Below are 22,842 nucleotides of genomic sequence, written 5' to 3' on the forward strand. Positions count from 1 at the left end.
AAAGTCCAGAAAAGACAAAAGAATTAACTTCACTTGATTGATGAATATACTGATGAATGTATACCATGGATTGGTTATTAATAAACTAATACAATTTTACTAAGTGATAACATCTTTAAGAAATTTAAGATTATTAGCTCTTCCATTGGTAGTTTTAATAAATAAACCTGATTACGAGACAATGTTTTCCCTTTTTATGTCCGCATCCTACATAAGAGCCATATGGATTCATTTTAGATTAACAGTGTGGTGGTTGACAAAGCTGAATAAAACAGAATTTTTGAATCAGTTGACCAACTTACAGAAAATCTAGCAGTACAAAGATCAGATTTTCTTTTGTCTTGGAAGTATTTAACATGGAAAAAGAGATCCTCATTTAAGACCGATCATATTATCTTAATAACCATCACCATAATTGTGATGCTTTTAGAATGTGTGTCCTGTCTGACACAGTTCATTTTCAGCCTCTGACCCTTCATGTTAGCCCATCATTTCCCCTCTTGTCCCTTCTTCTAATAAATCCAGAGGGGGCCGCGTGTTAGCTGACCCCCCTCCAGATGAAAGTGCCATGGAGTAACTCCAGATGTGAACATCCTCCCTCTCTCTCTCTCTCCTCTCTTTCTCCCACACTCATTTCTCTCTGTGCTCCACCATTGCCCTCCCCCATGCAGCTATGACTTTTCCATCTCCTTTTTTGGTGAAAAAATCTGAAACACAGGCAGGGAGGAGGACATTTAGCCAACAGCCGACAGGAGAGTGGATCTGGTGTATGTGCACTCCATCAAGGCAGGAAAACAGTCCACTCAGCATAAACAGGAGCGCATTCATGTCCAATCAGGGGCAAAATGACACACATGCGTTTCTTTGTGTTTTGTATTTTGTACTTGCACATATGATTATCTTAAGTGTATGAATACACTCACTTTTTACTTCCATGCTTTCTTCAACACTTTCTGTCATACATACATTTTCAGTCCCCCTCTCTCCTTAGCTGGACTCACACACACTTTCTTTCCTAGAAAGACATTTTGAACACTCCAATGGGGTTTTCTTTGGCGTAGGCCTTAAACACAAGTCACCAGAAAGCCATGCTGGCTTAGTTTAGCAATAGATCTTCAGCATAACCACAACATCTAAAAATATAAGAAAGCTGTAAACACAAATCAGTCAGTGTCACTTTATTTAATTGATCTTTAAAAATAGAAGCAACAATTTATCCACAACAATCACAAACTGATTTACAGTAAATTAAAAAAGATTATCATTTTGATGGCATATTTTCCATTTTAAAACATGTATTGGCCAACTCTGACTCACCAGCATCAAAGCTGAAATAATCAAAACAAATAGTATAACTATGCTGCTGTGAAAAAAAGTATTTGCCTCATTACTGATTTCTTGTTTTTTTTGTTGTTGTCGCACTTGAAAGTTTGAAATGATCAAACAAACAATAATAATAAAAAGCTCCAAATGCAAAATGTAAAAGGCATTGTTGTCTGTCTTCCCACTATCCACAAATGGATAAAATATGGAAAGGTGGAAATTGTTCTGAAACGTGGCTGGATGACCAGAATTACTCTAAACGCCCATCGGTGACTCATCCAGAAGAACACGGGAGAGCCCAGCCTACATATAAAGTGAGTGGCTTTAATTACCTAAGTTAAGGTCCTTGTTCATTATTTACCACTAAGAAAATGGTATCAATAGGAAAGTTTCAAGGTGAAATTCACTGTTGATCTTTCAGATCTCATCCGTAAAAACAACATCTTCTTTCCCAAAACATTTAGGAAACTATTCTGTGCATTCACGAGACAAAAATAGAACTTTTTGGAGGATGTGCATCCTGTTACATCTGGCATAACAATAACAGCTTCTCAGAAAAAGAACAGTAAGCAATCAATCATACATAGTGGTGGTAAAGTGACGTGAGGTTGCTTTGCTGCTTCATGACTTCGATGACCAGCAATAAGTGATGCAACCATGAATTGTCTGGCCATCAGTTTGTCAATTTGTGACTTTAAAAGTACACTTTGGTTATTCAGCAGAATGATAATCTATACCATCCCAATATGCCCACCTCTGAATGGCTCAACAAGCAAACAAAGCAATAAGAACGTTTTGGAGAGGCCAAGTCAAAACCCTCAATTGAATTGAGAACCTGTGGAATTAACTTAAAAACATAAATTTATGCTGGAAAACCAAATGTTGCTGAAATAAAACAATTCTGCAAAGAAAAATTGGACAAAATTCCTCGAACGACTCACTGCCTCTTATTGCAAATGCATGACAACAATTGTTGCTTCCAGGAGTTACAAAGCCAGTTATTAAGTATACTTTTCACAGTGGACCAGGTATATATGAGTTTCTACCTCAATAAATAAAATTATGATGTCAAAACTGCCTTTTCTATCTTTCTCCAATATATGAATTTTGTTTGATGACTTAAAATGTGTGACAACAAAAAGCCAAACAGAAGAAATCGCTAAGAGAGCAAATAGTTTGTTGCAACACAATAATTTCTGACATACATGACTATAGCTAACGATAAAAAACCCAACAAATTAAGTAATGAGAGAAGCAGTGGCAAATTAAGGCATGCAAACGTTTGCAATGCAGAACAGTTTTGCATTTTCTTTCAAAGTTAAACATACTGACTCTTTGTGAACAGATAATAAAAATACACATTAAAATATTGAAAAAAGAAGGCTGAACTGAACATTTATGTAAAATAAGATAGGCAGACAAGTGGCAAAAAGAAATGTGTTGCTTTTGCCATGTGTTTCAACTGTGTAATTATGTGCACATAACAGTAAATAATGAAAGCAAAAAAGCACATCTTTTCCAAAGTGCAAATGAAATGTCCTGGAAACCAAAAGCTAGCTACACCAACAAACCTTCTACATGTTTTCACTTTAAATTTAAGGAAAAGTATGTCCAATATTTGGCCACTTTTTACAAAAAGTGTCACACCTCCTTCTGTGTCACTGTATACAGTAACCTGTTCAAAATGCATAAGGTAAGGCATAAGATAATAAAGCAATAAGAGAAAGGTGATAAAAAGCAACATTCAAAATGCATGGACCTGCAGTTATAAGAGCATTAGAATAGTAATATAGACTGCATACTATATCAGTGTTCTGAGTCTTTTCTTTAGAGCCCTGAAGTAATATTAATTAAGACATTTTTGGCAAAGTGACAAGCATTTGCAGAATTTTATTTAAACACTAAATAACATAGAAATAATGTTGGTAATAAGACACTCAGTCTTTAACTTTCACTGATGCAAACAACATAGCAACATCACGATTGCAACCTCCTATATGACAAGTTTATTGAGAAACTAATGTCTTTATGTTAAAATGACCTGAGGCAGAATATTTTTAGCCTGTTACCCTCCATGGTAAATCTGGGTTGTTTAAAAAAGCTGTTGAAGAACAAAAGGAATGGTGAGATCAGGTTAAGTGCTTTATAGGTTGCTGTTGCAGTCACGGCACAGGATCTTGTCGCCATCAGGGAAAAAGCCAGCGCCCACAAGTGAGATGGAGCACTGGGAGCAGGTGAAGCACGGCTGATGCCACTGACGATCTTCAAATGAGATGTACTTGCCTCCTCCAAATCCTGGAACAAGAAGTCTGGGTTTAAGAGATTGCTGGCGGATCTTTTGAATAAGTGTAGTTGCACAAAGGTAGACTTTTCGTAATGAAGTCTGAGCCAAATAAGCATTTTTCTGTTTGAAAAGATCTAGAATGGGTTCTAATTTTTATTTTATTTGAACAGCTGCTTCACAGTATATATTAAGCCCTGATTAAAGATGAGGAAAAAATGATGTGCTGTCAGGAATCAAAATATAAATATAAAATCGTTTTACTTTTCAACTAAATAAGTAGATAAAAAGTAGGGAGAAGTTCTCCTTAGGAGTCAAGATCAAACTTTCTTCAAGAACAAACTTTCACTGTAATTGCAGTAGTAGAAACGTTTAGCCCTGACCTTTGAAAATAATTCAAGTAGTTGTCCTGTATCAAGGCTTGGTTAGAGTTATTTTTATTCGTATTTGTGCAACTTAATTTTCAGTTTGTGCCACTAAAACACCTACATTTTCCCCATAAAGCTCAATCAAGATTTATCTCTTTGAGACTTTCTCAATTCATACAAAAAAGTTCTTCTAACCTACAGCACACCAACTGATAAAGCTTTGTTAAATATTAAGGGACTGTTTTTGACTTTCACAAATGTACATAATTGGATGAAGTAAAGTAATTTCATCTTGCCTGTAATTGGTTTGCTGCAGGCCTCACACTTCTTGGCGTACAAGCTGCCAAAGCACTTCAGGCAATAGGGGCTGTCATCTCTGGAGGTGAAGTGTTGACCCGCCAACTGCGTCTTACAGTTTGTGCACACAAAACACTCCTTATGCCACGGCTCATCCCGATAGGTCACACCACCTTTAGCCAGGGCCTTAACAGAGCAAATGTGGGATCATTTCTCACATGGGTTTCTGCAGCTTAAAAGATTTTCCTCTGCCTTATAAAATGGGAACCATGTTATACTGTAGATATTTGACGGATTTACAGACCTTTTTACAGCGTGTGCAGCGGGGAGCGAACTTTTCCTCGTAGCAGGGCACACAGTAGTGGTCGTCCTTGTCAGGAATGAAGGACTTGGAGCCAATCGGCTGTTCACAGCTGTGACAAATGAAGCAGCCCTCGTGCCATGTGGAGCCTGCATACTCCAATTTTCTTGTACCTGCAAAAACAGAGTCCAACAGGAATAAAATATGTCAGTGTGCTCACTTAAAATGGGAAACAAGATACCTGACTGCACAGCAGCATATAAAAATCCTTGTATTTCACATTCTGATTGATTATGAATACCACAGACCCATGCTTTTTTTCTACGGCAAGAAAGTGGCAGCAAGCTTTAGACAAAAAAAAAAGTAATACAGTTTTTCCCTCTGTTACGCAAACCAATTGATCTTCCTGTAAATCCCCTGGATGTTGAGTTTATTATGCTGTGATCCAGTGGTTTATGTGGGGCTGACATTTCCACAGATTGCTTACGTTTCAGTGCTTCAGACTTTCTGTGCCGCACTGCTCCCTAATCAAAAACATGAAAATAACCTGGAAAAGTCTTTCCAGATTATAAACTCATGCAGGACTCACTGTGGCTCAAGGTGGATAACAAAGCTGTTTGTTGTGCACAGCTAAAAACAAGGACCAGTGTGAAAGTCTAAAATCTAGTTTCACAACAACTGAAGAGTGTTCCTCAGAGGTGCAAAGGAAGAAAATGATATACTCCTAGATCATTATGTATTTAAATGTATTTATTCATTTGAAAAATAACACATGAAAACCTGTGCTGTAAATAATTTCAGATTCCAAAATAAACTTGAGATACATTTTTAGATGGTAGTGATCAGGGACGGAAACACAGCCTCTCTTTGTCAGAGGATTTGACTCCAGGATGAATAGAATATCACTGACAATAGGAGCATTTAAGCAGCTCAATCAAATAATCTTGTTAAAATCTTCTGTAAAGACAATTTCACAACTTCCCTGTTTATGCTTCCATGTAAGCTGAGGGTGTGAATCTGGTTGTTGTACATTTGGATCCTGGCAGGATATCAACTTGAGAACATTAACAGTGAGGAGAAAATTATGAAGTGATTTGGAGAAATGAAATTATTTTACATACAATTGTAAAAAAAAAATTAGTGTAGTAAAAAAACATGTAATTGTGATAGTTAAGCGGAATGAGTTTGTGACCAAACAATTCTGCACACAACATCTGAATGCTGCCAGAATTAATTTTGTTTTGCTGAAGTAAAACAGAACAACTCATAAATCAATATTCTGTGTTCATGTTTTCATCAGGTTTGTACCCCATTTTGAAAGACAATATCTAATTAATCTTAAAGTTAACACCTTATAAAGCAATGATACGGCAGCAGAAACTTGGGTAGTTCACACTACAACACCTTGATAGTCTTAGACAAGAAGTAAGTATCCTCCTCATTACCAAAGAGTCATTGTTTTTCCTGCGGTGATGAGTTACTTCTCATTCCATTGCAAACATCACAGTTTTGTGAATTGACGTCAGTAGGAGCATGACTAAGAGTTTGACTGTTTTATGAGGTATCTGTCTTTTCCTATAAACTTTTCCATCATTGATGGAAGAGTCTATATTTGAAATAAAATTTCAACAAAATTTTATCAGCAGTCTCTCTGAATTTGAGCCACTGGAGCTTTTCTCAATAGACAGCAGTGGAATTGTTCTGGCCTCTGTAAGGTGCTGTATAGGTGCTGGCTAACTTTATCTCCTGTTGTTATTAGTTCTGCTAGTAGGCTTCCATACCCAAGAATTCAGTTTACAGATAACAAGTGATCCAGAGAGACAAACTGTTACATTCATCCTTGGCGGCTGCTTACTTATTTTTTTTTCCTGTTCCTTTTTTTCTGAATTTTCTTCCTCTTACCTCTCTGTTTGATCCAATATGTAATTACTTTCATTCATCACTGAACACAGTTGGTTACCTCTCTTGTATATTCTGAAATCATTTGCCTATTATCATTTGAGTTTGCATACTACATGGTATTTAAGAGGAGGAACAATGAGGCTCTGTACATGAGGGAAAATAAAAGTATGGATTGTATAACAAATATTTCCAAAAGTTCCCAAATTTTTTTTGTTTTTAGGGATTTATGGCTTTTTCATCTTTCAATAAATGACCAGACAATTTCATCAGATTTGTAAAAAAACAACAAAAAGAAACAATTGCTATATCTATTTTCACCTTCACCTGGCATGACGATCTTGTCACAGGCGACACATTTGGAGGAGAACTCATTACAGTAGCAGTCGTTGCAGAGCAGCGCGTCATCCTGGCTGGTGAAGGGCTCATCTGCCAGTGAGCGGTCGCAGCGGAAACAACGGAAACAATGCTCGTGATAATGTCTGTCCTCATAGAAGAGCTCCTAGAAGCGGAAAAGGGAAGAGACAAAGAAGAGAGTGGAAGTCATTTTTTACAGCTGTAAAATCTCCATAGATATTAAGTCTCCCTGTCAGTGACTTGGGAATCAAACAGGCCAAATAAGGGAATGACAGGAAGACTTAAAGTAAACAGGCACCCATACTTACAACAGGAGCAGAGAGGCGTTTTAAAGTGACAACAAGATTTCTGCACAGCGAAACAAGGCGAACCTACAGTGCCTAACAAATTAAATGAAATCCTTGGAGCTTTTTTACATTTTGTTAAGTTACAACCACAAAATGTAATGTTTTTTTATTGGGATTTTATGCAACAGACCAACACTAATTACCACATAGTTGGGAAAAGGGTTTACAAAAACAAATAAAAATGTAAAAGTTGTGGTAAGAAAATATGTCTTCACCAACTCTTTACTCTTAAATGACATCCAGTCAAGCAAATGCCTTCAGAAGTCTCCTACCTCCTACCTGCAGTACCGTTCTGCAACTGAAACTCAGTTCAAGTGCAGCTGTTCTGTGAGAGTCTCAGATATTTATTAGAGAGCATAAGTGCACAAACAGTACCATGAAAACCAACAAACACAACAAGCAGGTCAGGGAGAAAGTTGTAAAGTAGGTTGAAGCAGTTAAGTTAAAAGAAAAACAATTTCCCAAACACTCTGGACATCTTAGAGCATTGTTCAGACCATAATCTGGAAATGAAGGGATTAAGCTACATCTGAACCCATACTGACATGCTGGGCAAGGAAAGCACTTATCACACTAGTATTCAAGAGGACCATGTTAACTCTGGAGAAGCTGTAGAGATCAATAGCTCAGGTAGGAGACGACTCAACCACTCAACAAAACTGATCTTTATCAAACAGTGGAAATAAGAAAGCAATTGTTAATAGAAGTACATAACTCTTGTTTGCAGTTGTTTGATGGACACAGAAAGAAATTTACATATGAGGTTTTTCATACATCCTTTTTCATGTGCAATTTTTTTCATGTACAATTTGGAGTTGTAGCACTGCTACATACACATCTGGTGACATCAGCATGGAAGCCTTACCCTTGCATCATGGCCAATTAGCTCTTTGCATTCATCACAGGTGTTTGAAAACAGACTGTCGTAACAGGGAATGCAGTATGGGTTGTCATCAGATTGGATGTACTTGCGGCCATACAGGGATTCTTTGCAGTTATCGCAGTCGAATCGGTCAGCCATTGTAGTTTTCTGAAAACCTGCAACCCAGAAAGAGGAAGGTCAGGACTACAGTGTTTAAAAAAACAAATGAAAGAAAAAAAGTAAACCAATCAAAAAGATGCAGAGATGAGGATAAGAAAATGTGGAAGTAATGGAGGGAGAGTCACAGCACCAGCAGTAGCAGATGCTATAGCAAAAATAATTGGCTGTTCTCAGCTTAGACGAAACCCTGACCAAAAATGGAACCTAATGAAAATAAAGAATAAATATCTGCTGCTAAAACTATAGAAAGGACAAAAAGCTGTTGCAGTCTTATCTTATATAATACACACAACACATAATATACACCTATGAATATATATAAAGTATTAATGTGTTCGCCTGTCTGTGTGTCTTTGTAAATTAGGTGTTGAATGACACGGTTAGGTAAAAATCTCTAGCTCAATACTTCATGTGGTTTTACATACCTATGCCTGTAGGGAAGCACACATAAACCTGACTACTTGATTCAGTAGAGTACTTGATTAGTTATAGCCCTAATATAAATACCAAGATCCCTGAACAAATAGCTCCTTTTCAGAATAAAGGTAAAGCTACATAATTCCCATAGATTTAGGGGGTGCATGATCTACCATCCTTGTTGGCCCCCTGACCATGACTGAGCACACAACAAAGTCACAGAATAACATTATGAGAGTATTACGGCAACAATATCAGGTTGCTTAAGCGTTACGACATGGCTGGAGGGCAGCCCGGTGATAAGTGATCCAGTCCTCTGGCAGAGCACACGGCTGGATATCCATTCCCACCACCCAGGAATAATAATCAACACTGATATAGCAATCAATCAAACTTCAAACCAGACTCGTGCTGCCCATCTTACACACTCAAGTGTAATACACACACAAAAGCACATGAGGGGCATGTAAACATACTCCCACAGAAAAACACACAGTGACATAGGAGAAAAGAAAAAAGAACAAAACGAGACAAATTACACACAATTCATCATCAAACAGAGAATCAAGTTTCTGTATGGACCTTCTGCAAGACAAAGGATCCTAATGAGTTGGGGTGAGAGAGTCACGATCCAACAGAGTTTACCTGCTCTCAGCCCCTACATAAAGCCCTTTGACAGGCTTTTTGCTGTAGAATGACACATCTTTCCCCAAGGCACTTTCACCCCTTTCAGTGACCTTAAAACATTAATTATGAAGTCTAAACTCACGACAGCCCTGCAGCCCAGTGTTTATAGCACCGTAGCTCACATTACTACAGCAACATCTCTAAGTGTACTCAGAGACTTGGCTAAATACATCACAAATATCTAATCACTCATGTTACAATATCCATCTGGAGGTTATGGCTAAATATCTGAGAGCAGCTGTGGTTGGTCTGTGAAATGTAACATTAAGGCAATGAACTTGTCTGCATGTGTTCAACATTCGCTGAATTTCACAAGTCCATCCATCCCTAAATTCCAGCAATGTTGCAACCATAAGCCCACATCAAGATTACGAAGAGATTAGATCAACAAGGTATATACCTAAAAAGGAGAACTCGGATCATGTTGTAACCAGCAGTGCCAGGTAAAAAAAGGTACAGAATGTGCTGTCTGCGTCTGCCGGGTCAGCGAACGAGATGAGGCATGACTCACAACGACACAAAAGCAACACTAATTTCCAAACCAAATTGCACTGCTAAAATATTTATTGCCCTCTAAATGTGCATGTATAATTTTACGTATCAGCACGCCAGAAATGCTGCAAGAGTGAGTTGATTAAGTAGAGACAATTTTACATCCTAGCACATGCTACTTGAAATGCAGTACTGTGAAGAATAATTCTTCGTCTTACAAATGTATTCTGTGTTTGCTTTTTGGCCACACCTATCAGATCATAAAACTGATTTTAGTATTAGAATTGAATAGGCTGTACTGAAATTTTTTGTTGTGCTTCCGTACAATAACAATCAAAGAAGTCTGATTCTGACAAAAATTGCCAGAGTAAAACAGTTTTCAAAAGATAATTGAATTTATTGAACCATTACTCAAAATACTGTGTTCATATATGAAAATACAATGCTCCCCTGCTCCTTGTTAAACCCTGAATTAACTGTGATTAACCACATGTTTGTAATTTAATTGGACAAGCAGTACTCATGTCTGACTACTGTCTGACTACCACCTGTAGAACTAAGAAACCAGCTAAAAAGAAGATGTTTCATAACATGAATTAAGTCATGTGCAACAAATCATGTTCCGACTTCTGTCTGTTACATCATATCCAACATAAAACAGCATTTCAGTAAAAGAAAACACAGTACTGGCAGTCAAATAGCTTGGTGGTATGTCATCCTGTGGGAATGCTTCAGTACTGAAAGATTTGTGAAAAAAATTAACTTTGTAAAAAATCCTGATGAATAATGTCAATTCTACTGTATTTTGGTAATGATGGGTTATTATGTATTGGCACATAGTCGCATTTTATAGCACAATCAAGTAACATTGTCACTATCAGTTATGAAAATGTTCTATATATCAATTCAATTTCAAGGAACCATATCTGATTCCTTGAAATTGGTCTATGACTCTTTAAGAACCTCCAATCTTCTCCAACACTCTCCCTTTATCATATTATCACAACAATGCTTCTTCCTGACATCCATTGATGCAAACTGTTCTTCAGAGCTCAACAGACATGCATTTCCATCACGTTTGCTTGTTGTTGCTGCCACTAGACTGGTGGAGCTGTGTGGGGGACGGGTGCTCTGTAGGGTGAAAACGTGGCTGGGGATTTCAAGAGTAACGTAAACAACTACTTTTCACCATTGCAATTATTTGCTAGCAGTTGGTGGTACAACTACTTTCGAGAGTTAGGTGATTGCATAAGACCAGCCTAATGTGAAAGATTTTTATCCCCAACAAAAAAAAATCTAATTATCACTCCAAAACCACTTGTATTGTATTGTCTTTGATTTAAAAATTTGCTTGATGATCAAAAACATTTAAAGGTCACAAAAATATGTAAAAACGGTAGAAATCAGCAAGGAGCAAATACCTATAGGACACAGAATTACTGTTTCCCATCATACTTTGTGTTCTCAGAAAAAAAAAATAAAAAAAGATCTGAGGGAGATATTGTGATTTGGTACACCATTTAAGACTGAACAACTGGGGAAAAGCCTAGAAAGCCTAAAAAACACACACTACCCCATAAAGAAGAGTAAATGCTTGTTTTTCCTGGCAGATCTTCTCAACTTTCATCTGCAGATTTGCTTCCAGTATCAGAGTTTGACAAGCCAAACTAAGGCCTGTAATAAACTTCTGATGACACGGTCTCACAGAGAGGGGCATGACGTCAACCCACTAACCCCAGGGGTGACGGACATAGATGTGAGTGCATGCACATGTTGCTGACCCAAAAGAGAAGACAGAAGAGCTTCCAGACGTGAGGCTGTGTTTCTCACAGCACTGTTTACAGTCTCTACTCTGGTTGTTCCCAGCAGAGGTCCATCTCCTTTATTTCCAGTGCTCACAGACTAAGAACCTCACTAATAAGCCTCCAAAATACCAGAGCTATGACTGATTTTAGGCCCCTGGGAAATTTGTGGGCTTTTTGAAGGAAATCATTATTGTACCAACACAGAACAAAGAGTCACGTTTATTGTCCTGAGCTATTTTCGGTATTTTTCAACCTTCCTAAGATTATACAATGGTATGCCTTATTACAGTCAGTCTGTGTTAGTATTGCAGATGAGCTTAGTACCTTTAAAGGGCCTCAAATATATATTTTTTTTACCTTTTTAGGAAAAATTCCTACTTTTTCCTGAAATGACATCACAAAGCAAATTATGTATTACAAATAAATAACTATTCAGACATAGACATTCAAGATGTTACAGAATCAACGTAACATGCAATATGATTAGTACCAGTCAGAGCTGTTTACTATAACAGATGACAACTAACGTAACTTTTCATAATCTCATAGAGAACTGCAGTTAATGTATTTAAGTGGCGGTAGGACAAAAATGTAGAAGCATGAATAATAAACACAAATGTGTCTGGTAAGGTGTTTCTGGTCAGGGTTAAATTACTCCTAAACTGTTTCACATCTTGACATTATGTTGGCATTGTTAAAAAGGTGTTTTATGTAGTGCTGAGCAATACAACAATAAAAAATGAAAAAAATCAGAAAATTACAAAATATAAACAATGATGAATGAAAGACAAACAATTTTTTAGCCTATCATGCAGAGTGGAGCCACCATTAAAAGATGGAGAAGAGATTACAGCCAGTAATGTAAACTTCATTTGCATTATTTTATGTGCATTTGTACATCAAAATATTGGTCATTGAAAAAGTGTAACATGTTCCACAGTTACTTTAGTGTTTAATTTAAAATTATAGATTTTATCATTGCATTCATATCATATTCATATTATGCCAAATTTAAATCAATGTAACACAAGGTACTTATGCTTAAAAGTTTCCAGTTTTTTAATTAAAGAAAAACATAATTTCCTAATAAAGTGGCATTTGACAAGCAACTAACTTATTTACAATTAATTTTTATCAATGCAAACATTTTAGTCTAAGCACAAAAGAAAAAAAAGCCTATTTAGTCATATGTGATCTTGCACAAATATCACTTACAAACAGCTTGCTGGATTCTTAGGTTGTTGTTACATATGTGGATATGAGATAAGGCAAGAATGTGAAGGCTGCATTCTGCTAGCCATCACAATACTCCCTGATTGGCAGAAAAAGGTCATATTCAGGGATAACTGTGAGACACCACAGAACAGACTGATGCATCCAAACCAACATCAAAGCTGTCCCTGAGAAACAGTCATGGACGGCTACTGGTGAGTTAGCTTGCACCAAGTTCAGTTCTTTCCCACAGGCCAGAAATCCCCAGCCCAAACTTTGCTTACTAGCTGCCTAATTCTAAATGAAAAGCCTTAGGAGCTTGATAGAAATAAGACTCCCAGCTTCCCATTTTTCTGCCATCCACTAGTGGAAAAATAAGGCTAGACAAAGCTTGACATCCATCCATATGAGCATAGTCAGAGAGAGAGCTCATCCTACCTCAGCCAGCTTATGTCTCAGTGTGATAGTAGCTGCTCTGCTCTGTTACATGTGCACAATTTTTCTGCCTAACCATCCTGATGAAAACAGAAATACTCCTGCGGTGATGAGTTACTTCTTGTCCCATGATGACGTCATTCACAATTAACTCAATTATACAAACATCCAGCAAGGAGGTCGCCATAAATATTACTTTCAAACTTTTTCTACATTTCAATTCAGCCTGTCATGAAGATTAATATATTCAATGACAGAAATTCACATTCATTATTTATATATGACATTTGGGAAACTAAGTGGTTTATTATAAATTACCTTTTTATTATAAAACAGTCTGATGATGGATGTTTTTTTCAACCATCTGGATTTATTTTAAGGTCATTTTAAGGTCTAATTTGCAGCTACAGTACTGAAAAGTAGAATTTTCCATTCTATATTAAGCTGACTGGTAATGATTTTACTCTGAGTTGGGAGTGATCTCTTGAAATATAGCTATCGAACCTGTAGACATTGACATAAAACCATTAATCTGCCCACTGATCCAGACGTCTCTGTCTGATATGTGATTTCAAATAGCCAAGTTCAGCACAAATGTTTGTAATAAAGTAGTTTGGTGTTTTATAAAGCCAACCAGAGTGGATAGGCACAAGATTAAATGCTGAAATTGTTAGGTTTGCGTTTTATAGGCCTATTATGACTGAGGGGCTATTTAGTTAAAGTGGATACTTCAGCATGTGTGGATTTTACTGTGCTCAGTAACATTTAATGTACTTCCAAAGTAGCAGCTAAAAAGGGCACTTGATCGCTTTTGTCTGGACGGATCTTCTGGCAACAAATTGACTCAGACACCAGTGGAAGAAGTGTGTTGCAACAGTATGCCTTCAAATACTCAAGTGTTTTTTTTCTTTTCCAAATTAATCCAGAAAAAGTTACGGTCAAGGATCAATATCTAATAAAAACTGAAATCTCAAAGGGGCAGTATTATGTATTTTCCAGGCACATAGTGCCATTTTGTAGAATAATTAAGTAACTGTTACCTTCAGTTGTTATAGAAATACTGCATATATAAAACATAAGAAAAACTTCATTCATAATTTGACACATTGAATTTGGACTCTTTCTTTAAGAAACTCCTATTCTTCCCAACACTCCTCCTTCAGCACGTCATCACAACAATGGCATTCCATTTTTCTGTTTAGATCTGGTCTTAGTAGTATTGGACTGAGAAGTAATGTGTACGATAATCTCAGCAGGCACCCATTTCTAACAGGTGTTTGTTAATTGCTGCTGCTGCTGCTAGTCTGAAGGAGCTGAGTGGGGAGATTCATGGATTCTGCATGAAAGAATAGACACAACACTTTAGGTATGTTTTTGATGAGGGAATAACTTTTATCATGACATAAAGCTAAAAAAAAATTATTTTACATAATACTACCCTTTAGAGAAAAAACATCTTTGGGACAAGACATCATCACATTGTATCCATTCAGTTTTCTGAACATTTTTTAACAGATAAAGCATCATTCCTTGCTTCAAAATGAGGTAAACTAAAGCCTCAGACACATGAAAGCCCCCTGATAGAGATGCAGTCAAATAGATTTTCCACCTCATGACTTTGAAAGAATTTTATTTTACTGACTAAAGACAAAAGCTGAAGTGTATGACAAATACTCCCAAATGGCTCAGAAAAAGAAAATTACAACACAGCATCAGAGGGATTCATTTTATGTTTTTAAGCACATAAAATGAATCCCTTTTGTGTGACTTAAGAGTCACACAAAACTAACCACAGCAACTAATTGTTGTCTAATTGGTTTATAAAAAAAATAACATAAAAACATTAGGATTTTCCAGGTCACTGTAACACAAAACAGAGCTGGACCCAGAGAATGTGTGTGGGGGTGTTTTTTTTTTTAACAAATTATCTAATTACTTCAATGTTTTGTGTTTTGGCTTTCACTAGATCAGATAAATGTAGAGAAATAATCAAAAGGACACACTGAGGCAATGAATCTTACCACAGGAAGAGAGGAAATTGCTCATGAAGGGGATCTACATACAGACTCATTTTATAAACACAATCTTGTTTAAACAGACTCCTGATGGCTGGTTCTGGAAATACAAAGGATAATAACTGAATCAACCTGAATGCCATTTATGTACTTGGAAGTTATTGTCGCAAAATACATCTTGGTCTCATCTGACCAAGGCACACAATTTCAGGTTCTGTAGAGTACAACAAAATGTTCATTCTTCCTGCGTCATGTCATATCCTATTAAAACAAGAAAATATGAAGAACTGATTAGAATTTCTTATTCACTCACAAATCAAGTGATTTTGTTTTTTATTTCCTCCTCAGAATAAATTAATGTACTGCCATTAAAAGTTGGATTTTTTTAAACCTGAGAGACTTGAAATAGTAGAATAGTCGACTTGAAACTTGAGAGATCTTTCTGCATTAAAAGATTGATTTATGTTAAAACACATTTTTAACAGGAGTGCTAACCTAAAGATTTTAAGCAATCTACAGTCCTCCAAGTTTATACTATGAGTTTGGAACTGAGCCACTGTTAAAATAGGACTGGTAAATATTGGAATTAACTATGAATCTTGTCATAATTGTTCTTTCTCCTTCTTGGATAAATAATAACCAGGTCTGCCAACAGCACATTACCAGGATGATAAAGGTTTGTAAGAACATTAGTGACTGAGGATAAGCGGACTGAGGTTAATCCAGGCACACCTGAGACTGCTCCACAGCGTGAGCTGGGTCAGACTTGACGACAAGGTACGTGCTGCAGGACCAGACACTGGAACACAAACCTGTTATTGTCCCTGAGCTCTTAAACACAGCCTGGTGTTGAGTGGGAGGTGACAAAAGGTTCAAGTCAAAGCCAGCACCATAAACAAAAGGGAAGAAAATGACTACCTGTAGCAGAAAATGTCACTTTGCTCTTTGTAATTTATTCCCACTTTGGCAACATTTAATAACTATGCTACTGAGGAGATATGGCTTGATATTAGCCTGTACTGTATTGTACAGTGCCCACTATGGGGTTAGAGAAAAGCTATTTGTGGTCTAAAATATTATAACCTCATTTATCAAAAGAACTAGTTCTGCAAAAGATAAACAAAGGTCTGGTAGATAAAGGGCTGACATTTATTTAGCTAAAGTTAAAACACAAATTTGTCATACTGCGACAGCTGTTTGGCAAGTTTAGACTCAAGGATCTGCTAAAGAAAATAACAGCATGTGCAATGCTCACTCCAGCATGCAGTGCTCTGAAAACATATTTATCCCTTTGCAAATTTCTTGCTTGGCTTTTGTGACATTATTAAATGTTTCAGATCATCTGACCAATTTCAATATTGGACAAAATAAGCAGAGTAAGTACGATCAGAAAAAGTTACCCAAACACACCTAGTTCTGCATGAAAATATATTCAACCCCCTTGTTAAGTCATAAATTAACAACTACCTGACCAATAGTATCAGGAAACGACTTGAAAAAATCTTGTCTGACAACAGGAAGTAGGATAAAAGTAATACATTATATATAAAAAGTCAAGAACATTGGAGAATCAGTCTCCAAGGCTTGGAACAGAGGTGAACAACCCCAGGAGAGGCATAATCAAATTTGTTCCAATAGTGTGCCAAAGGTTTATCCATCTAAGGCACTGGAGTCCTCAACGACTTGCAACAATCAATGGAACCATGAACTCTGAACTCTCTATTATAAAATATTGATGGAAAATGTCCAGCCTCAGCTTGTGGCCTTTAGTTTAAGTGCAGTTCGCTTATGCAGTGGGGAAAGCTAACTTGAAGCATACCAGTAAATTCATGTCTTAATGGCTCAAAAAACAGAAGTTTTGAAGTGGCCAAATTAAAACGCTGACTTAAATGCAATTGCGATGTTGTGGGACAACTTTAAAGTTCATGCTCCATAAAAGATTGCCTTTACTACATTAAAACAACATGGTCAGACAGACTGGACCAGAATTCCTCCAGTGATGTAAAAGACTCATTGCCAGGAAGGGATAACCAGTTATTAGGCTAAAGGAGCAATTGCTTTTTACATACAGCCAAGGTGGTTTGGGTAGCTTTTTCTTCCCTTAAATGAAGTAATCATGTGAAAACTGCTTTTTGCAATTACTCAACATATGTTGGTATAGGATTAAGTTATTTTGATGTGGAGAAAAAAAACAGAGGTAAGTTGTAATGGGGGAAAATGCATATTCAGAGCACTGTAGTTCAACTAGAAAATGTGACTGACTGGCTCATGTCATCTTTTTCTTTCCCAAAGCTCGTTCCACAATACTTTGCCAAACAATAACATTGCAATTACTGCAAACCATTGCAGTACTGACCCAACCACCCTGAGAGGAAGTTTGAAACTGAAATGACTGTATTTATTTCTATATCATCATGACTGGAGGACATTTTTAGCCTACGTTTATCTTTCTTTTGGAAAAAAAATACTGCCATACATTAGTGCTTGACATCTGGTTTGCATTGACAAAACTATGCAGTTAACTCCTGTGTGCCAGTGGAGTGTCACTGCTTTCAAAATCTACGGAAGAGTGTCCTTTTTTCCCCTCCTTTTTCTGTGCTGGAATTTCCTAAAAATTGTTCAAATGCCAGAAAAAAACTGGCAAAAAGCTAATCTTCACAGTACAAATGTCAGAAAACAATAAGCTCATAAAACTATTTCTCAGTCTGAGATTATTTGTCAGTTCTCTTTGACTCATCCAATCAGTCTTTCAAATTAACCCATTCCTTCTAAGTGACTTGTTGTCACTTTCATTTTATCTTCACATTCTCCTTGTCATCCTAACCTTTTCTTCCAAGGGTGAGGGAATCCTTTTGATATTTGAAGCCATCCCCTTTAACTAGAGCACAATTTCCCTTTTTACACCATGTTGTATTTTACTCAAGAGTATTCTTTTAAAACAAAACAGTAAACCTGAAAGAACATTTTAAGGAAGGCCCACACAAGAAACAGTCTCAGATGAGAGTCGAGTGAAAAGTATGCTAAGTGAGGTCAGAATACTTCCACTGGCATGTTGGCTGATTTAGTAACTAGTTTGTAAGCGCCCAGAGAGGATGTTGTGCTCATAAGACCACCCCCATTCTGATGCAATACCTTCAGTGACAAAACAGGAAAATATATTTTTCTTCTTTCTAACTGCTTTTGCTTTACTGCCAGGCAAACTCAGTGACTATATCATTAGGTCAATTGTTCCAACTTATAAAGCTGAGTTCTCTAAACTGTCTGATCCCACAAAAAAACCAGGGGCCAATTTGGAAAACTCCCTCTATTTACACATTCTTGGATTTGAGGCACGTGCCTTTGACGAACTGCTGTGGGTTTTTAAGACCACAAGAATCTGAAGACATAAGAGTTGGAAAATGCTTTGACCTTGCTGTTAATGGCTTATGAGAGGATAATAATATTTGCCATAAAAGCTACTTTTATTTTCGCATTATGGTTTTTATACCATTCTTAAAGCAATGATCCGTTCAACTTGACAGAGACGGGAATCAGCCATTAAGCAGTTCTGATCAGTAATCACCAGGTCAAGTACTTTTTAAACACATCAGCCAACGGGATGCTGTTTTGTATTCTTTTTAAGAAAAAATTATATTTTTTTTGTGTTTAGCTTTTTGGAAATATAATATACATTATGCACCTGAAAACACAACCATTTAGAATTGACATTCATGTAATAGTTGATACAATACTACTTGATGTCATAGTTTGATCCTTCTTTAGAGTCCAGTGAGAGATCATCATCACTTATTTTATATACTTATGGACAGAAAATTGCTCCTTATGCTTCCTAGACATTTTCTCAATGTTGCTGAATCAACACAACCTGGCAGGGCAATAAGAAAGCAGTGAAAGATTTCACAGACTGCAAAGTCAGCAATGAAAGAGCTGCAAAAGCTGCAAGCAATCTTTTATAACACAATCAGACTTATAACTGATGGTGGCAGACATGGCACCAGGTCATAAGGGTCAAGCCTAAACCAAAAATCTTATTTTTTCAGTATAAATAAACATCTCATCATCCTCTGACATGAATATTAAGAGTGTTATGAGCAGCAGGTAGATGTACTGTAATATTGTTCTTAATGTTGTTTCACTGCAAGAAAAATCCACATTTTAACAATACTTAAAGCCAGATATTTAGATACAATGACTAAAAAGACATACACATTTTTTATCACTGTCTGTCTAAATCAAACTAAACTTAGTTTTTTTAGGTTAGTTAGAATTACTAAAACTATTTCTATTTGCTAAATGCCACAGAACCTAGCGAGAATATTTTTTAGACAATTTTTGTAGCTTTTTAAAAATTCATAAGTTTACATACATTTGATCAGTGTCAATTATTCTTGAGTTAATTGGAGGTACACCTGTGCCTGATTCTAAGGGCACAGGTGGGAAACACTGCTTTCTTTTTTAACACAATTGGATAGTCAAAAGAAATCAGCCAAGATATCAGAAAGGTAACTGTGCAACTGCAAAAGTCTGGTTCATCCTTGGGAACAATTTCCAGATGCTTGAAGGTACTGCATTCATCTGTTCAAACAATTACATGCAAGTGCAGACATGATGGGAATGTCCAACAATAATACCTCTCAGGGAGGAGATGGGTTTTGTACATTTTGGACAGGTTTTGGTCCAAAATGTTCATGTTGACCCTGGAACAAAAGCCAAAGATCTTGTGAAGATGCTGGCTGAAGCTGATAAGATATTGTCATCATTCACAATCTAACTTGCCTATACCCACATGAGCTTTTATTTCAAAAGAAACATAAAAAGCCAGATTGCCATTTGAAAATGCACACAGGTACAAAGACCTTCATTTTTGTAGATATGTCCTAGTCTGATGATTGGTCTTCCAAATGCACGGTAACACTAAGCATACAGACAATGTGGTTACAAAGTGGCTTAAGGACAACAAAGTCAGTACTTTAGTGTAACTATCACAAATCCTCATCTCATTCCCATGGAGAAGTTGTGGGTAAATCTGAAAAGGCAGCCTATCTAACAAATCTGACTGTGTTACAAAAGCTCTGTCAGAAGGAATGGACCAGAACTCCATAAAACTACTACAAAGACACTTATGGAAGGAAACACAAAAAATGTATTGGGTCAAACGACCCAATACATATAGTTTAGGAAACAATTATCTCTGATACTGACTGATAAGTGAACTTCTGAAAAAAAAAATCTCTAAAAGATGTCCTCACCACATTTTCTGGCATTTAGCAAATAGAAATAATCTGGTTAATTCTAACAAGACAACTTTGGTCTAATTTAACTTCAGATAGTGGCATTAAATCATGTGATGTGTATGGTTCAATTCTATCTATCAATATCTTTCTAAGTCACAGGATTCAGCTTTGTCCACCATAGACCACAAATCAAGAGCAACTGGCTGAATAAACATAACACTGTTTAAATTTGGGGAGACCTGGGATGATCAATTCATAAGTCATTTCCAGTTTAGTAGTCAAACTTTCCTTTCTCTGACTTGTCTCTATGGATACAAGTAAACAGTGGCTACATAGCTGAGGACCATAAAGCTTTGGCAGCGACATTGAGTCACACTTTATGCTTAGTTCATAACCTTGAGGTTTTTTTGAGAGCATGGTAGAAATGAGAAATACAACCGTTTATACTGTAGGAATACATATCAGAAAAAAAGGACTTTAATACATTGGAAACTGTTTTTTTTTATAAGTTAAAGAATATACATTTTAGCGACAATACTGCAAAACACAGATTTTTTAAAAAACTAATTAAACACAGAACAAATTGAAGACCTCATGTGTAATTGAGGGTTGACCTCAAAATATCCTTCAGAGCCATTTCCTGTCATAAAAACATTGTGTCTTCTTTCTTTACACTGGTATTTTGCTAAAAAAAAAAAACAACAAAAAAAACCAGCTTTATTTTCCTTTGGCCAATGACCCGGTCCACCCGCGCAGGGCTGATAGTAATGTCCAAGACACTATGAATTCACACTGTGCTTCTTCCTGTTACCCCAAACAGAGCTGTCTCTGGAACTTCTCAAAACGACGGCTGAACATATACATACTAGCACACAGTTACAATGGAAAACAGCCTTATTATGTCTAAACACACAGACACTGTCCTGCACAAGAACTAAGACAGGGTGACATGGACACACCTGCAGGCTCTGCAAGTTGCCAAACACCTCCAAGGGGATGCATGAATTCACACTCATTCATAAAAACAAAAATAAATGTTGCTATACAGGGAAAAAACAAAAAACGCAATCAAACTAAGTGGCGCAGTGACATGGCCACGGAAAGCACATACAGTGAGCAGCTGCAAACACGCATTCAGACTTTGAGTCTTTTTGTGGGGACTTTCTGTCAAGTGTAATTACTTTTGATAGCCATGATCCCTAGCCTTACTGGTTGCATAAAATATACTGATAAGCTTAAACAATTTGATGGATATAGGAAATGAGTTTTTTTAACAAAGTGTTAAGATCAGAATATGGCATGTGGATAATGAATTTAGACTCAAGAGCTGGTATTTACTACTGGTGTATCAAACACCTTTGTCTTCAACACCTCATGAAGAGTAAAACATACTTAGGTGAAGTCATATTGTGATTCACTCACCCCCCTTTAATTCAGTCACAATATGATTGTGCGTTAAAGTTAGAGATTCACAAAAAAAAGAAGCAGGCGGTGACTGGCATCCGCCTTTCTAGACTCATAATTCTTGACCAATGATTTTTGACTAGTCATTAGTGACTAGGACCTCTAATGCTTTAGAGGCATTCAGTGGGTCAGTCAAAAACACAAAATGTTTGTATTTCCCAATCAGTGAACTTGTGGAAACTGTCAATATGTGAAGAGGACTCACATACAGCTATGTTCATGATAATTGATGGGTTTAACGTGAAATCAACAGGAGGCACAGAGATGCAAGAAGTTATCTAATTTTGTGAATGTATGCAAGAGAGCAAGACTTTAGCAGATAACAGGAGAGCTGAGTGGAGTACAGCAAATATTTCAGTCTCTTTCATGTAATGTGGTGGATTTAGAAATGATGACCCAGTTTTAAGGTTGGGGTTTAGATGAGTTTTTTTTCACCAGCTAAGTACATCTCTCTGTTTGAGATGTGCTGCTGGAACATTTCCTTTTGAAGGGCTAGATAGTACAAACTCTGTAACCTCTGAATACATCACAAAAAGTTTGGTATTCCCCAAATCTGTAGTACAAATATAAGTCTGAGTAAGAGGCAGACAGAAATGGGGAACAGTATTTTGTCTTACTAAAAAAAAGAAAATCTGATTCCCTGTTTGCACTGACCTTCAAATATGTTATTGATAAATGAGTGACACCCACACTGGATGTTGTAGCAGCACATTTTTGCATGTTGAAAGCAAATGCACACTAATGATTACCAAAACCTCCAGCTGATTGGTGCACTGGTAAAGATTAATGAGCAAAAAAGGTTTATTCTCTGTCACTTAGCTGAAAGCTGAATGTCCTGGCACAGACTTGTGTAGATGAAGACTTTG

The 22,842-nt window shown here is 36.8% G+C and overlaps 1 protein-coding gene across 2 annotated transcripts in view; it reads right to left on the bottom strand.

Annotated features, from left to right (window-relative positions):
- Positions 1 to 1,163: 1,163 nt before the first annotated feature.
- fhl3a (four and a half LIM domains 3a) overlaps positions 1,164 to 22,842 on the bottom strand; it is a 35,906-nt gene continuing 14,227 nt past the window's right edge. Inside the window, exons 2-6 of one of the 2 annotated variants that reach the window (XM_028012515.1) lie at positions 8,039 to 8,211; positions 6,791 to 6,971; positions 4,574 to 4,743; positions 4,269 to 4,455; positions 1,164 to 3,618 (exon numbers count right to left, since the gene is read on the bottom strand). In XM_028012515.1, the coding sequence (XP_027868316.1) occupies positions 3,467 to 3,618; positions 4,269 to 4,455; positions 4,574 to 4,743; positions 6,791 to 6,971; positions 8,039 to 8,194 (846 nt within the window). In that variant the 5' untranslated portion in view covers positions 8,195 to 8,211 and the 3' untranslated portion in view covers positions 1,164 to 3,466. The remainder of the gene's footprint in view (positions 3,619 to 4,268; positions 4,456 to 4,573; positions 4,744 to 6,790; positions 6,972 to 8,038; positions 8,212 to 22,842) is intronic. The other variant, XM_028012516.1, reaches the window with a different exon arrangement.

The sequence above is a fragment of the Xiphophorus couchianus genome, chromosome 3 (assembly GCF_001444195.1).
Source record: "Xiphophorus couchianus chromosome 3, X_couchianus-1.0, whole genome shotgun sequence".
In the NCBI taxonomy this organism is placed as follows: domain Eukaryota; kingdom Metazoa; phylum Chordata; class Actinopteri; order Cyprinodontiformes; family Poeciliidae; genus Xiphophorus; species Xiphophorus couchianus.